The 13,714-nt window shown below is 38.9% G+C and overlaps 1 protein-coding gene across 5 annotated transcripts in view; it reads right to left on the minus strand.

The window, feature by feature from the left end:
- The window catches only part of RALGAPB (Ral GTPase activating protein non-catalytic subunit beta), a 120,376-nt gene that overhangs the window by 41,017 nt on the left and 65,645 nt on the right, over positions 1–13,714 (minus strand). For all 5 annotated transcript variants that reach the window (XR_002822858.1, XM_012559058.2, XM_004370350.3 and 2 more), the window contains 4 exons: positions 11,704–11,891; positions 9,103–9,209; positions 6,985–7,137; positions 4,439–4,648 (listed from right to left, as the gene is read on the minus strand). Coding sequence is in view for 4 of the 5 variants with exons in the window: in XM_012559058.2 (XP_012414512.1) it covers positions 4,439–4,648; positions 6,985–7,137; positions 9,103–9,209; positions 11,704–11,891 (658 nt within the window). In the remaining variant the exon portion in view is untranslated. The remainder of the gene's footprint in view (positions 1–4,438; positions 4,649–6,984; positions 7,138–9,102; positions 9,210–11,703; positions 11,892–13,714) is intronic.

Genomic DNA, 13,714 nt, shown 5'->3' on the forward strand with positions numbered 1-13,714 from the left:
CAAAAGACTTCACCAAAAGAGCCAAAAGACAACCTACAGACTGGGAAAAAATTTTTGGCTACCATAAATCCGATCAGCGTCTAATCTCTAAAATCTACAAGATACTGCAAAACCTCAACAACAAAATGACAAATAACCCAATTAAAAAATGAGCAAAGGATATGAACAGGCACTTTGCCAAAGAAGATATTCAGGTGGCTAACAGACACATGAAGAAACGCTCATGATCATTAGCCATTAGAGAAATGCAAACCAAACCTACAATGAGATACCATCTCACCCCAACCAGGCTAGCATTAATTAATTAAACACAAAATAATAAATGTTGGAGAGGTTGTGGGAAGACTGAACACTTATATACTGTTGGTGGGAATGTAAAATGGTACAACCGCTTTGGAAATCGATTTGGCACCTCCTTAAAAAGCTAGAAACAGAAGTACCATATGATCCAGCAATTCTGCTCCTTGGAATATATCCTAGGGAAATAAGACCTGTCAAACGAATAGATATAAGCACACCCACGTTCACTGCAGCACTGTTCACAACAGCAAAAAGATGGACACAACCTAGGTGCCCATCAAAGGATGAATGGACAACAAATTATGGTATAGTCACACGATGGAATACTATGCAATGATACAGAACAACGATGAGTCCATGAAACATCTCATAACATGGATGAATCTGGAAGGCATTATGCTGAGTGAAATTAGTCAGTCCAAAGGGACAAACATTGTATGAGATCACTATTATAAGAACTAAAGAAAAGTTTTAAACACAGAAGAAAACATTCTTTCATGGTTAAGAGGGTGGGGAGGGAGGGACGAGGGTATTCACTAACTAGATAGTAGACAAGAATCATCTTAGGTGAAGGGAAGGACAACACACAATACAGGGGAAGTCAGCACAACTGGACTAAACCAAAAGCTAAGAAGTTTCCTGAATACAAGCAAACACTTTGAGGGACAGAGTCACAGGGGACATCTAGGTCAACTGGCATAACAAAGTTTATTAATACAATGTTCTGCACCCCACTTTGGTGAGTGGCGTCTGGGGTCTTAAAAGCTAGCGAGCAGCCATCTAAGATACATCTACTGGTCCCAATCCAACTGGAGCAAAGGAGAATGAAGAACACCAAAGACACAAGGGAAGTAGTAGCCCAAGACAGAAAGGGCCACATAAACCAGAGACTTCATCAGCCTGAAAAGAGAAGAACTAGATGGTACCTAGCTACCAGCAATGATCACCCCGACAGGGAACACAGCAGACAGTCCCTGATGGAGCAGGAGAAATGTGGGGTACAGAACTCAAATTCTATTAAAAAGACCAGACTTAATGGTCTGACTGAGACTGAAGGGGCCCCAGAAGACATGGTCCCCAGACTCTCTGTAAGCCCAGAACTGAAACCATTCCAGAAGCCAACTCTTCAGAGAAAGATTACACTGGACATTGAGAAATAAAATGATACTCGTGAACAGAGTGCTTGTTATTCTTAGCTCAAATAGATACGTGAGACTAGATGGGCAGCTCCTGTCCAGAGGCAAGATGAGAAGGCAGAAGGAGATAGTAGCTGGTTGAATGGACACGGGAAATCCGGGGTGGAAAGGAGGAGTGTGCTGTCACATTAAAGGGAGAGCAACTAGGGTCACATAACAATGTGTGTATAAATTTTTGCATGAGAAACTAACTTGAACTGTGAACTTTCACTTAAAGCACATTAAAAAAAGAAAATGTATTTTTTGTTTGCTTTCCCCCAGTGCCTTATCTTCTTTGAGATCTTGATCTTGCCAAACAAGGTTCTGCCAACCATGGTACTTTTTCAGGGAACCATCCCCCAGAGATGGCAAAGATTACTCTTTTCTACATTGCCAAAGATTGTGGGCCTGGTTTGCTTATCTATTACATAACATTTCTAGCTGAAGCTGGGGCAATACCCTATAATCAAATACATTAGTATTTCTGTAGTTAAACAGAAGAGTATTCACAATAAGTGAAATAAGTAAAGACTACAAATAACCTCATGTCAATTCAGGTCAGATTTTACCTCTAAATGAATGTGCTACAATGTTACAAAAAAAAAAAAAACTAGTTTACAGTGTTTTTACTTCAAAATCATGGATAAAGAATTGTGGATCTGCAGCATGTTGTAATATACCTTGTAGGGCAAAGCTTCCTCATTCTTCTTGCTTTTAAAGTTTCTTCCTCTAGGTCTTGTACAGTTTCTTCCCATAACTTTTGTCAGTATCACAGGTGTAGATTTTTTTTTGCATGCTATTTTTTAACTGGATATTGCCAACTACAGTATATTAATTTTTTGTGTGTAAAGATCTTAACTCATTCATTTTAAGTATTTTATCAACTCTCATGTTTAACAACCAGAAGTCATGTTACTTGTAAACTGTCTCCCTTCTAATAGTTCTGATCTCTTAATTTCTTTTAATATTTCATTGATTTTTCTGGTTTTGATATTGTTCTACAGTTATGTAAGATGTTATCACTGGAGGAAGCTAGGTGAAATGTGCATAAAACCTCCCTGCGCATGTTTTGGGCAACTTCCTATTAATCTACAATTATTTCAGAACAAAAAGTAAAAAAAATTTGACTGAAAATTTCTGTGTTAAACAGTGGTCAATGTAGACATTCTGATTTTAACCAGGGGTGCCTCTAGTTTCCCCACAAGCTCTCATTTAGGGCAGTAAACTTTAACGTAAGGGCCTACATACACATCTAGTCCTGGCTAGGTGCTTGTTTGTTTTAATTTTAAAATCAGAATTAGTATTGCTTTATTGGTTAATGAATTAACCATCTACTAAAAGGATTAAATTATTTTCTTAATAGCTTTACTAATACTCCCTAGTAAGGAACTGCCCATGAATTCCTGAGACAAACTTTATTTGGTTGTGGAAGATAATTTACTGAACATGCTAATGAATTCAGTTTTACTAGCATTCTCTTTAATACTTTTATAGATATATTCATAAGTAAGATTAATTTATAGTTTTTTATATATGTGTGCTGCTAGGTTTAAGTTTATTACAGATATGCTAAGATTCATAAAGCAAACCACCACGCAACTTCCTGACTTTTTCCTATGTTCTGAAGCATATGAGAAAGCTCTTATTTTCATGAAAGCTTAAAAATTTCAACCAAAATAGAAAACATGAACGTAAAATTACAATCTCAGAGGCAGGGCTACTAGAGCTCTTCTTGTGTCCCTATAGTCTACAGGATGTAATACTTTTCTTCTAGCATTATTTTCATTTACTGCTTCTACTCTGCTCTAGTTTCTTCACTAGGAATATCATTAATCATTTGTAGGCTGGATCGTTGTTCCCTGCATTCCATATTTACATTATATTTCTCATTATTTTCCTCTTTGCTCTTTTCTTCTGCATTGTAAGAGAGTTCTTATGTTCATACTCCCCATCACTAACTCAATTTTCTACAATGTAAAGTATGTTTCACAACCCATACTCTTTTATTTTCCCCCTACATGCTAAAATCTAAAATCAGACAGCAATGCTCTCCTCACCCTGAAATGGCCGATGATCAAGTAGCTGCTAGGGAATTAAAGCAGGTAACAGCTCATACAATAAGCATTTTGTGCCTGGCAATCTCCAGTGTGCTTTTTAAAACAAACAGGCCTTAGTACAAACCCAAAATTCACCTTTAGGCAAGTTATTTCACATTTTTGAGCCCCTGTTTCCATATCTAAAACAGGGATAGTATCACTTTGCTTGTAAAATTGTTTTAAGAATAATCGTAATATTTATCTTAAAAGCTAATTTACTTTGTGTTAAAAAAGTATTAACTCATTTAATCCTCACATGACTAATGAGATGGATACTTTTATCATTCCCATTTCATAGATGAGGAACTACAACTCACAAAAGTCAAGTAACTTGCCCAAGACCACACAGCTAATAAGTAGTGATGCCAGGATATAAACCTAGACAGACTTCAGACACTGTACAACATTTAAGAAGTGCCTGGCTCACACATATTACTGTATTAACTCCACCCCTTTTTAAAAGTGGCATGAAAAAGCAGAGTCAATTGTAACCCACACTTTCAGTAATAAAATCTACTAGGGGAAGATTTTTAATATTCTTTTTCTTAATATGTATACGTTTAATTTATATGTGTGATACAGGTCCTACATTACCAAGGAAAATTCAGAACTGGGTGTAGTATTAAAGCAATTAAAGCATTCCTCTTAGGAAGAACTCTGAATACACTAATGGAATGAAGTGTCTTGAAGCTAGGACTGCCACCTAATAGCAGCAGAGAATTTCATTCACTTGCATGCAGGGTAAGATTTTAACCAGTTTTTATTTTTATTTTTTAATTCCTTCTAGTCTCATAAAAATGCTTTAGTTATTATCAGCAGAATGTTAATTTATGAATATATTTACTCATAAAAGTTTAAGAAAATTACCTTCAATGCTTCTAACGACAAAAATCCAAAGTGTGAAAGGAAAAGGCGTGCTGTCTGGAACTCTTGGGCAGGAGGTGGGGGCTTACAATCTGTAATTGGATCAGGAAAGCTTTTCTTGCGAAACTCCTCCTCACTTTGTTGTTCAAGGCGCACTTCATAAGCAATCTGCTGAGCCATGCCATTCCTTAATTTTTCATGTCTCTCTTCTAGCTGAAATAAACCAAATATTTCAATTTCTGGAGTGATTATAAAAGTAATAGGGTCAATCTTAATTTTAATATGAAAGTAATGCTACAAGCAACAAAATAAATTACACTGACCAATACTAAGTTTCAGCTTATTACAGAGAATGCAACTAAGTAAACATGTTTCAAGGTCAAAACAAAAACCAAATCACTCCATCTCCTCACTATAAATGAAACTTTCTATGCTTCCCTTCAAAAGGCAAGAAAGAGGATAGAGTCTTGCCGCACCCACCCCCCAACTTCCAGATCACTGTCTTCATCCTCCTCATGGTTTTGAATTCCCCACCCATGTGATACTGGACTATGTTCTCGGGTACTCCTCCCTGCTCCCTCCCTTTCCCTCCAATCAATTCTAATTTAAAATCCTATCTTCTTTGTTGAGCAATGATCCTTCCAACAACCTTGCTTATATTTCTACAGCTTCCTCAACCTTCACAACTTTGGCCATCCACAAGTACACTCCGTCTGTCCCTCAGATTTGCTCTAGTTTAAAGAGCTACAATTCCCAAGTCCCTTCCTACAGCTCTACCTCACCTTCACTACCCCTGAGCCCATGCTTTACCACCACTGACACCTTGAGGCAGTCAAGGTCTCCCCCCACCCCCCACCCCTGATTTTCCCAGTCCATTAGTATCTTCCTGGCTTGTCTCCATCCCAACCAAGCCTAAATCCCCCAGTCTAACATCTTAGAACCTTCTTAGCACATAGCATGGCTGTGCTATCCTTTATCCTTCCATAATTCCACCTGTCAATCTCCACACCATTCAAATTCTTTATTTATGCTCCCAGATCTCAAGAATCTGACACTGAAGAAAGTAGAGTTTAGGAACTTCACTACAGATTATGCTACTTACTGGGCCCTCAGCTGGCCCTCAGTGCTGCCTGGCAATTTTAAGAACTATCTTTAACTGATTGCTTATTACACTGTCAAGATTATTTGCATAAACTCTTATAATTTCCCTCCTTTCCAACTCTAAATGTCTCTGAACCTTCACCTACTCTTTCCTTCCCTCCTGTCTCACCAGAAGTATACTGTTTCACAAACACCTGAACTCTTGATTCTACTGCCTCCAATGCTTTACTCTATCACTTATAATTTCCCCAGCCCATCTTACAGTGTTAGCAGACCCCTCTCGACTGGTTCCTTCCTTTCAACTATAAGCATGTTCATATTCCTCCCATCATTGAACTTAAAAAAAAAAAGAAAGAAAATAGCCTTGTCTTTCCTTTGCTAGGCTATTTGTTTATGCTACCATCCACTCTACACCCTTCCCTTTACTGCTCACAGTAGTTTATACTCACTGCCTCTCCCTTCTTACCATTCACTTACCAGGCCTTTATACAATGCCTTCCACTTTAACACTCCTTTGAATTTGCTCTCAAAGGTTACTTACAATCTCATACTAAAATCCAGGGGGCTTTTCTTAGTCCTTATCCTCCTCAATCTCTTCAGCATTTGACAGTATAAGCCACCTCTGTCTTGTCCTTACACTTCCTCATGCCCTGACATGCTTGTCCCCAGTTCTTAAAATTCTCCCTTGCCTTAAGAGATCAATACAATAAAACACAGCCTTCCAGGGGAAATTAATCTAAAGCCCTGTCCTCTTCTTAACATTCATACTTCTGTGAATGACACCACTATCTTCTTTATACTCAAGCTCAAAATCCAAAGTTCTTTGGCTTTTTTCCCTCCTTCATCAATCCAAGACTGACTGGACTTACCTCCTTAATATATTTCACATATTTAAGCCCCCATATTGGCAAAGTAGTCCTTCCTTTCCCCTGCCTGGATTGTCATAAGAGTTCCTAAATGGTCTCTCTTCTCCAAATCTCCTTCACAAGAGTCTGATTGTGTCAACCCACTACTGAAACCTACCATGGACCAGACCAAGCTGCCCACTGACACCTCTAAGAAACATGTTTGTCCAGTTACTTTCAATCCATAGGTGTTTTACAACACGGTAACCTCCTGGATGACAGAGACCCAGGTCATCTTATGAATCACCTCCAGTAACACTGAAGACACTGTTTTGACCACGGAAGTCATTTAACACTTGCTGCAGTCAAGTCAATTCCAACTCACAGCTACCCTGTAGGACAGAGTAGAAAAGTCCCAAAAAATCTTTATGGGAGCAGACTGCCACACCTTTTTCCCACGGAGCTGCTGGTAAGTTCGAACCACCAACCTTTTAGTTAGCAGCCAAGCGCTTCACCACTGCGCCACCAGGGCTCCTTAGGGAAGTCATTTAAGAATGTTTATATTCATTCCCTTAACAATGGCTAAAAAACAATTTATCTTACTTCTTCAGTGACGATTTCATGCAAATCTGGGATGCTCAGATCTGCTTTCACAAAAGGAATCTTGTCTACCTCTTCAGGAAACGGTCGATGTTTTACAGTATATTTAAATCCAACATCATTTTTAGGAACTGGACGAGGTTCAGGCACAAAGAGCTATTAAAATAAAACAAATAACATGATGTTTATCACATATGGTCCACTATCCATCTGTAATAGCATGTATTTCCCGTCTCTTAGATGCCTATTTCCCTAGGACATTATATGTCATAGGAACTCAGTAAGAATCTGCAAATGTCTCTTTTCTACAATGAAGGAAAGTAGCCTATGAACCTGGATGCCAGGCTGGGCTGAAATCAAACTGTAAAGTGGACCAAGTTTGTCTCTGGTCCTCTTTTCCAATCTTCCTTAGCAGTCTTCACACTCAGCTTTCTCCAACTTCCCAGGGGTCCAAAGTCTGTGATACTTCTGTGATATTGTTTTAAAACTCTTCAGTCAGAGGTCTTTTATTGGATATACTGATACATTAAATCAAAGTGTGCAGAATAAACATCACACACCCTAAAAACAGTGGCTTTCAAACTTACAGAAGTGCTACAGTTTGATGTTTTTTTAGCCTATTCAACTGTATTTTATAAAAATGTTCACCAACTTATTACAGATTTTATGACTGATAAATGGACTGTGGACCTCTACAGCCCCAGGCCTGAACCTTCTGTACTCAGCAGTAAGTCAGTGGATAAGGTATTTTGGAGCTTAGGGCTCAAACTTCCATCTTCCTTAGGGCTCTCAACTCATTCCATATAATGCAGTACACGTTTAGGTCCAATGAGCATCTCTAGAAAGTGAGTTCAAGTAGAACTTCAGCATGGCATAACTGAAAGAGCATGGGCACTAGATCTAGGCCTCCAGGGTTTCAGATCCTTGCTGTAAATTAGCTGTATGATTTCAGTTTCACATCTGAAAAGTGGAAATAACCCACCACAGGGATGTTGCGAGGATTAAATAAAAATGTACATGGCACATATTAAACGATCAACAAATTTCAATTCCTTTCCTGATCTCCTCCCTTCTAGTCTTTAATGCTAACTTAGTGGTTTACAGAGGTGCTGACAGAGTGCGATCTGCACAGTGCCATGAGAGAAAAGGGGGTGTGCTTCTCACGGGGTTAAACATGTATCAGTTGTAACAGACGTCTAGGATGTTAAATGATTTTGGACACACGCTCCAATTTTGTGAGTTTTACTTTCTTAAATGCTATTAAAATTTTATTAAATCATGTTTTAAAAATATTTTTAGTAACATAAGTAAAAGCTTACAACTGGGGCCCTGAACAGTGGCCTCAATTTCTTCTCTCTTCCCTCTGTCACTAAGTGGGAATCATGTACACTCAGAGTTCTCTGCATGGAAGTAAAAAGAGCAGTACAAGAAAATGACTCAAATTCTATTCAAGTGTTATTGTACATAGAAAGAAAAAAATATTGAAAGGAAATACACCGAAGTATTAACAGGTTATCTACCTCTGGAAAGTGAGAGTACAGGTGATTTAAAAATTTTTTATTATCCACATTTTCCAACTTTTCTTCCATAAGCAAGTATTATTCATAAAATTACAACACAAAAGTTATAAAAATAAATAAACTGTTGCACCTTGGAAGATTTCATTGTATATTACCAAGTTATACAGGGATAAATCATATTAAACAATTTGAAACTAAGTCCTGTTGCCATAGGCATCAAGGATCTGGCTGAATTTTTTCATCTGTGGTGTGTACTTGACTTTTATTATATTTAACACTGCATGAAAAAAATTGAGGCCACTGTTCAGGGTAGTAGTTCTTCATCATAAGTGAACTTAAGAATCACCTAGAAAGTTCTGTGAACATGCACCTGCCTGGAAGATGTCTTTCAACAGTAATTCAGAAGGTTTGGAATTCTAGGCTCCTAATTTTGATGTGAACCCACTGCCTGAGAACCTGGCTAGGTATCAAAAATATTTAGTTTATCTGTGTGACTTCTGTTGGAATGTTATTTAACCTTTATATGACAGCACACATATACATATACACGCTCACAGACACACACACTCCTAGTGACTTCCCTGTAACTTCTGATGGATACCTTCTGATTTGCTTTTGCTCCTCTGGGTAAAAGGCAGAGTTGTTGTGCCCAAGCAAGTCTTCCAGACATTCCCCGGACCAGGACAGTGACAGAAGGGAAAAAATCATCTAGAATAAAATATTTGTGTAAAAGTTTTTATTTAAGACAACAACCATTTAAAATAAACCTGTTATCAACTGCACAGCAAAACCCTGGCAGAGCTGTTTCCCAAACTTCAGTCTTTTGGGTACCATCTTTGTCATTTCTGCCAGACCTGTCTCCCAAACTTCAGTCTTTTGGGTACCATCTTTGTCATTTCTGCCAGACCTATGTGCCAGAAGAACCATTATCTTATTTTAAATTAACTAGTCTCTTTTTTCCTTTTCTTTCTTTTACTTATTTATTTTAAAATGAAATTGTGTATCACCACTTTAAAAGGAAAACCATGAGGCCGGTGCGCCAGTTACTGATTTTAAAAATACACATTTAAAAAATACATAAAACAATGCTTACCACTGTATGAACTAACATCATCTCACGTACCTCCAGTGGTACACTTAATACATTTTTGGGGAACACTATTTTAGCAAATACTCTTAACTTCCCAATGCTGGAAACAACCTAAGTGCAGAAAGACACGCCAGGTGTCTGCAGTGTTGATGTTACTTTCACCTCGTGCCTTTGTGTGCCACTGCCCACCACAGGAGGTACTGTTCCAACCCAGCAGAAACAGAGGGTGGGGGTGGGAGTATGAGTGGAAGCAGAGAACTCAGGATGGACTTCCTGAGTGACCCTGATCCTTCTTCTCATTCTCTTCTCTGGTCTCTGGTGTAGAATTCAAACTTGTTCAAATTTCTTTATCATTTCTTCTGTTATAACTATTATAATCAACTATTAAAATGTCCTTGTAAAAACATAAAATTCCAATCATTTATATTTTTGGTAATCTCTGTATATAATAAAAATCACTTGGGATGAGGATAGGGAGTCCTAAAAAACCTGGCAAAAAGCTGCACACTTACTCCTTAGGCTAGAAAGCCAGAAGAGGTTTTGCAGCCTCCTTAGCAGGTGGCTTGGGAGTAGGAGGCTAGAGGAATCATGAATAACAGGCCAAAGCCAGGAAAGAAGGCTAATGCCTAGGGCAGAAAAATAAGAGGTGTCTGCAGAAAAGACTTGGGGCCAGTACTTCTGGAGTTGGGTAATGATAAAAGGCCCTATCTGGTTCATATTAAAGTCACTGTATCTTACCACAACGATCCTACTCAACAGAATTTGCATGGGACTCTAAGACTCTGTTCACCTTTGCAAAAGTAAAAAGCTAAGTCTTTAATCACTGATAAAATCCTATCACTGTGTGGCAGTCATCACAGAAAGGGACAGTATGAGTTTCAGAATATCTGGCTTCTAGTCCCAGCCACACCATATACTTCTCAAGCAACCCTAGACAAGTCATGTACCCCAAGCACATTTATAGTTTCTTCACCTGTAAATCAGGGTATCATACAATAGGCTATTTCCTGGATCTTTTTATGTCCACAGGTTTTGTCATCTTCACTCTCCTTATCCCCCTAGTAATAAGAGTCTCTTTGAGGACATGGGAGCCCTGGTGGCTCAGTGGTTAAGAGCTCAGCTGCTAACCAAAAGGTCGGCAGTTCTAATCCACCAGCCACTCGCTGGAAACCCTCGGGGGCAGTTCTACTCTGTCCTATAGGGTTGCTATGAGTCGGAATTGACTCAACGGCAACAGGTTTGGTTTATTTTTTGGTTTCTGAGGGCATGCATCCTTTCCATACTGGCTGATGCCAGTTACCATCAAGACAAAAGGCACTATGAGTAGCTGAGTCACACTGGTAATCATACACCTTGAGACAGTTTATAATGAGAGTAAGAAGAGAGAAGAAGGGAGAACAGTAAATGTTCTCTAGATGGAGAATCACTGAAGGGTTTTAGGAGGGCACAGGCATGGTCAGATCTGTACTTCAGGATAAATACTATGGCAGCAGCAGCAACAAGCAGAATGGAATTGGCAAGGCTGGGGGGAATAAGACCAGGTAGGAAGTAACTGCAATAATCTAGGTAAGAAACAATAAGGCCCCGCATTTGGGTGTACTGGCAGAAATGCAGAGGAAAAGAAAGATTCAAAAGTCACTGCAGAGGTAGAAGCTGGGAAACCAATTATATAGTGGAGTAACAGGAAGGAGGAGGAAAAAAATGATTCCCTGTATTTCCAGTCTGTTTGGGTGTCACCAATAACTGAAACAGAACAATGAGGGGGTAAGGGACAGAGCAGAGGAAGGGCAGGATCCAAAGTTCAAGATGGAGGGAAGATTGACAATGATGTTTTTTACACATTAAAATAAGACTTTCTATAAAACTATAGAGACCTTTTCTGATATTTCAGATGTGCATAAAGGGCCTTTAAAAGATTCTATTTAATACACATATTCTATTTTCTGATCCTCTATTTTTCACTTGCTATCGTACCACAGTTAAAAGTCTTTTTGTCAAATGCAAAATTACTTAAAACTTGTGTCTTTCTTTCCCTGCTTCTGGAAACAGCTTGATAGTACAGACGAACATGCTGATTTAGCAGTGGAGAAGGCTCGAAGTGCTAAAACTTACTCTGTTCATTTCCCAGAGGTTGCTCCAGCATTGCCAGGATGACACTGTTATCCAAGACAAAGTATCGGAAACTATGCTTGTTTATCGTTGGCAATCTGGAGTATTTAATCAACGTGGTCTCATTCACCAGACTACAAGAAGAGGCAGGACCACTGGGTGAAGGAAATGCGCCAAGCAATTGCATGATACTATGGACAATGGAAAAGATAATAGTTAAATCCTAAAGCAAAATCTTAAGTTTACCTCATGCATCATTGTGTCCTTCTGCTCTTCTGAATTTTAATTGAGCACAGCCATGCTTCTTCTTTACAGGTCAGATTTGCACCTACAGTGGATGCCAGGGTGTGCTTTCCAGATTCCCCCTCCAAGACTGAAAGACTCATTCCCCCAGATGCAGAGAAATGGTGGCCACAGCTCTCAGTTAAGTCCCTCTCCAGGACTTGTGCTCAGCCAGTGAAAACAACTTCACCCAACACTACAGCCCATCCCAGGAAAGGCCCATATCCAATGACTAGCTGATGCCTAGTCTGGGACCCGTATGAAGTCCCAGTTCCCTCAGCCAACTTGAGAGAATTCTGAAGAGCCATCCCAGCTCCAGAGCTCGCTGCAGGACTGGCTGAGGCCTTTGTTGCAACTGCATCACAGTTCAATTCCTCCCCCTACCCAACTCTGTTTCTTTCATTCCCCAATAGGGGTTGTTCCTGAGAGCACTTTTCAGTAAACTTCTTGCAAGCAGAGTTCTTTCTCAGTCTGCTTCCCAGGGAACCTGACTAACCACACTTCCAAATCACAAAGCTCCTAGAGATATATCCAAAAATCTCCTTGTGTGGCAGGTTTCGGGATTATGCAAGCCATATCAAAGCCATATCAAAATTTCAAACTATTCTAGACCTACAAAAGGACCCAGAGATCAACCAAACCCCCACATTTTTCAGATGAAGAAACTTAGGCTCAGAAGAGATAAGTAACCGTTAAGAAACCAGAAATCAGGACTGCTACCTTCTCACTGTGTGGCTGTGAGTAGATAATTATCTTTGTTTTATAGATAAGGAACTTCAGGCACTCATATTTACATCTCACGGAACTACCGTAATTATAATGAGAATATATATTTAAAAAAAGCCTTGTAAAATGGAATTCAACTGATCAAGCCTTAACATTCAGAAATGTTTATACCCATATAGATTTTTGTATACATTCAGTGGATAATAACAATAACTTCCATAGCACTTACTATGCCAGGCACTGTTCTAAGCACTTTACACACATTATATCGTTTAGTTATCATAACAACTCTGTGAGATAGGTAATACTCTTATTCCTATTTTATAATGAGAAAACTGAGGCACAGAAAGTATCTTAGAATTAAAACAAAGATTTTATTATCTTGTGATCCTGTATTACCTGAACCTTCATATATATCTCATTTGGAAAAGTAATACTCCCCAAACACAACTTTTATCATCTCAATCCTTAGCTCAAAAACCTAGTGGCCTCTCCCCTTCCCCTTTCATTTTAATGCTTAAACCCAAACATCTCTGATTATGGAGGACAGCATGGCTCAACAAGTATTTTACTTCCATTTCCCCTATTCCTAGAAGGAGGGCTATGTAAGAATTTCAAGGATCAGGAAAACTAAGGATTTGTGGAAAACAGAAGAAATGCAAGCAGACCAGTAACAAGAAAATGTGGCTCTGGTTTTCTAAAATTGGACAGAGATGGATGTAATAAAGCATAAGGACCAAATGATCTTGTCCATGTTTCATACGATTTTAAAACATTGCCAAATGGGTCGCTGGCAAGGGAATAGGTCACAAAGATCAATTCATACCAGCCTACCCACATTTTGTTTTCTTGACAGTAGCTAGTCTGGAAAGCAGATAAACATCTCTCAAATCAAGATATACAAGCAGGATGTAAAAGACCTATACAAAGAAAACTACAAAACACTACTGCATGAAACCCAAAGGGATCTACATAAACGGAAAAACATACCATGATCATGGATAGG

This window comes from Trichechus manatus, unplaced genomic scaffold (assembly GCF_000243295.1).
Source record: "Trichechus manatus latirostris isolate Lorelei unplaced genomic scaffold, TriManLat1.0 scaffold00008, whole genome shotgun sequence".
NCBI lineage: Eukaryota > Metazoa > Chordata > Mammalia > Sirenia > Trichechidae > Trichechus > Trichechus manatus.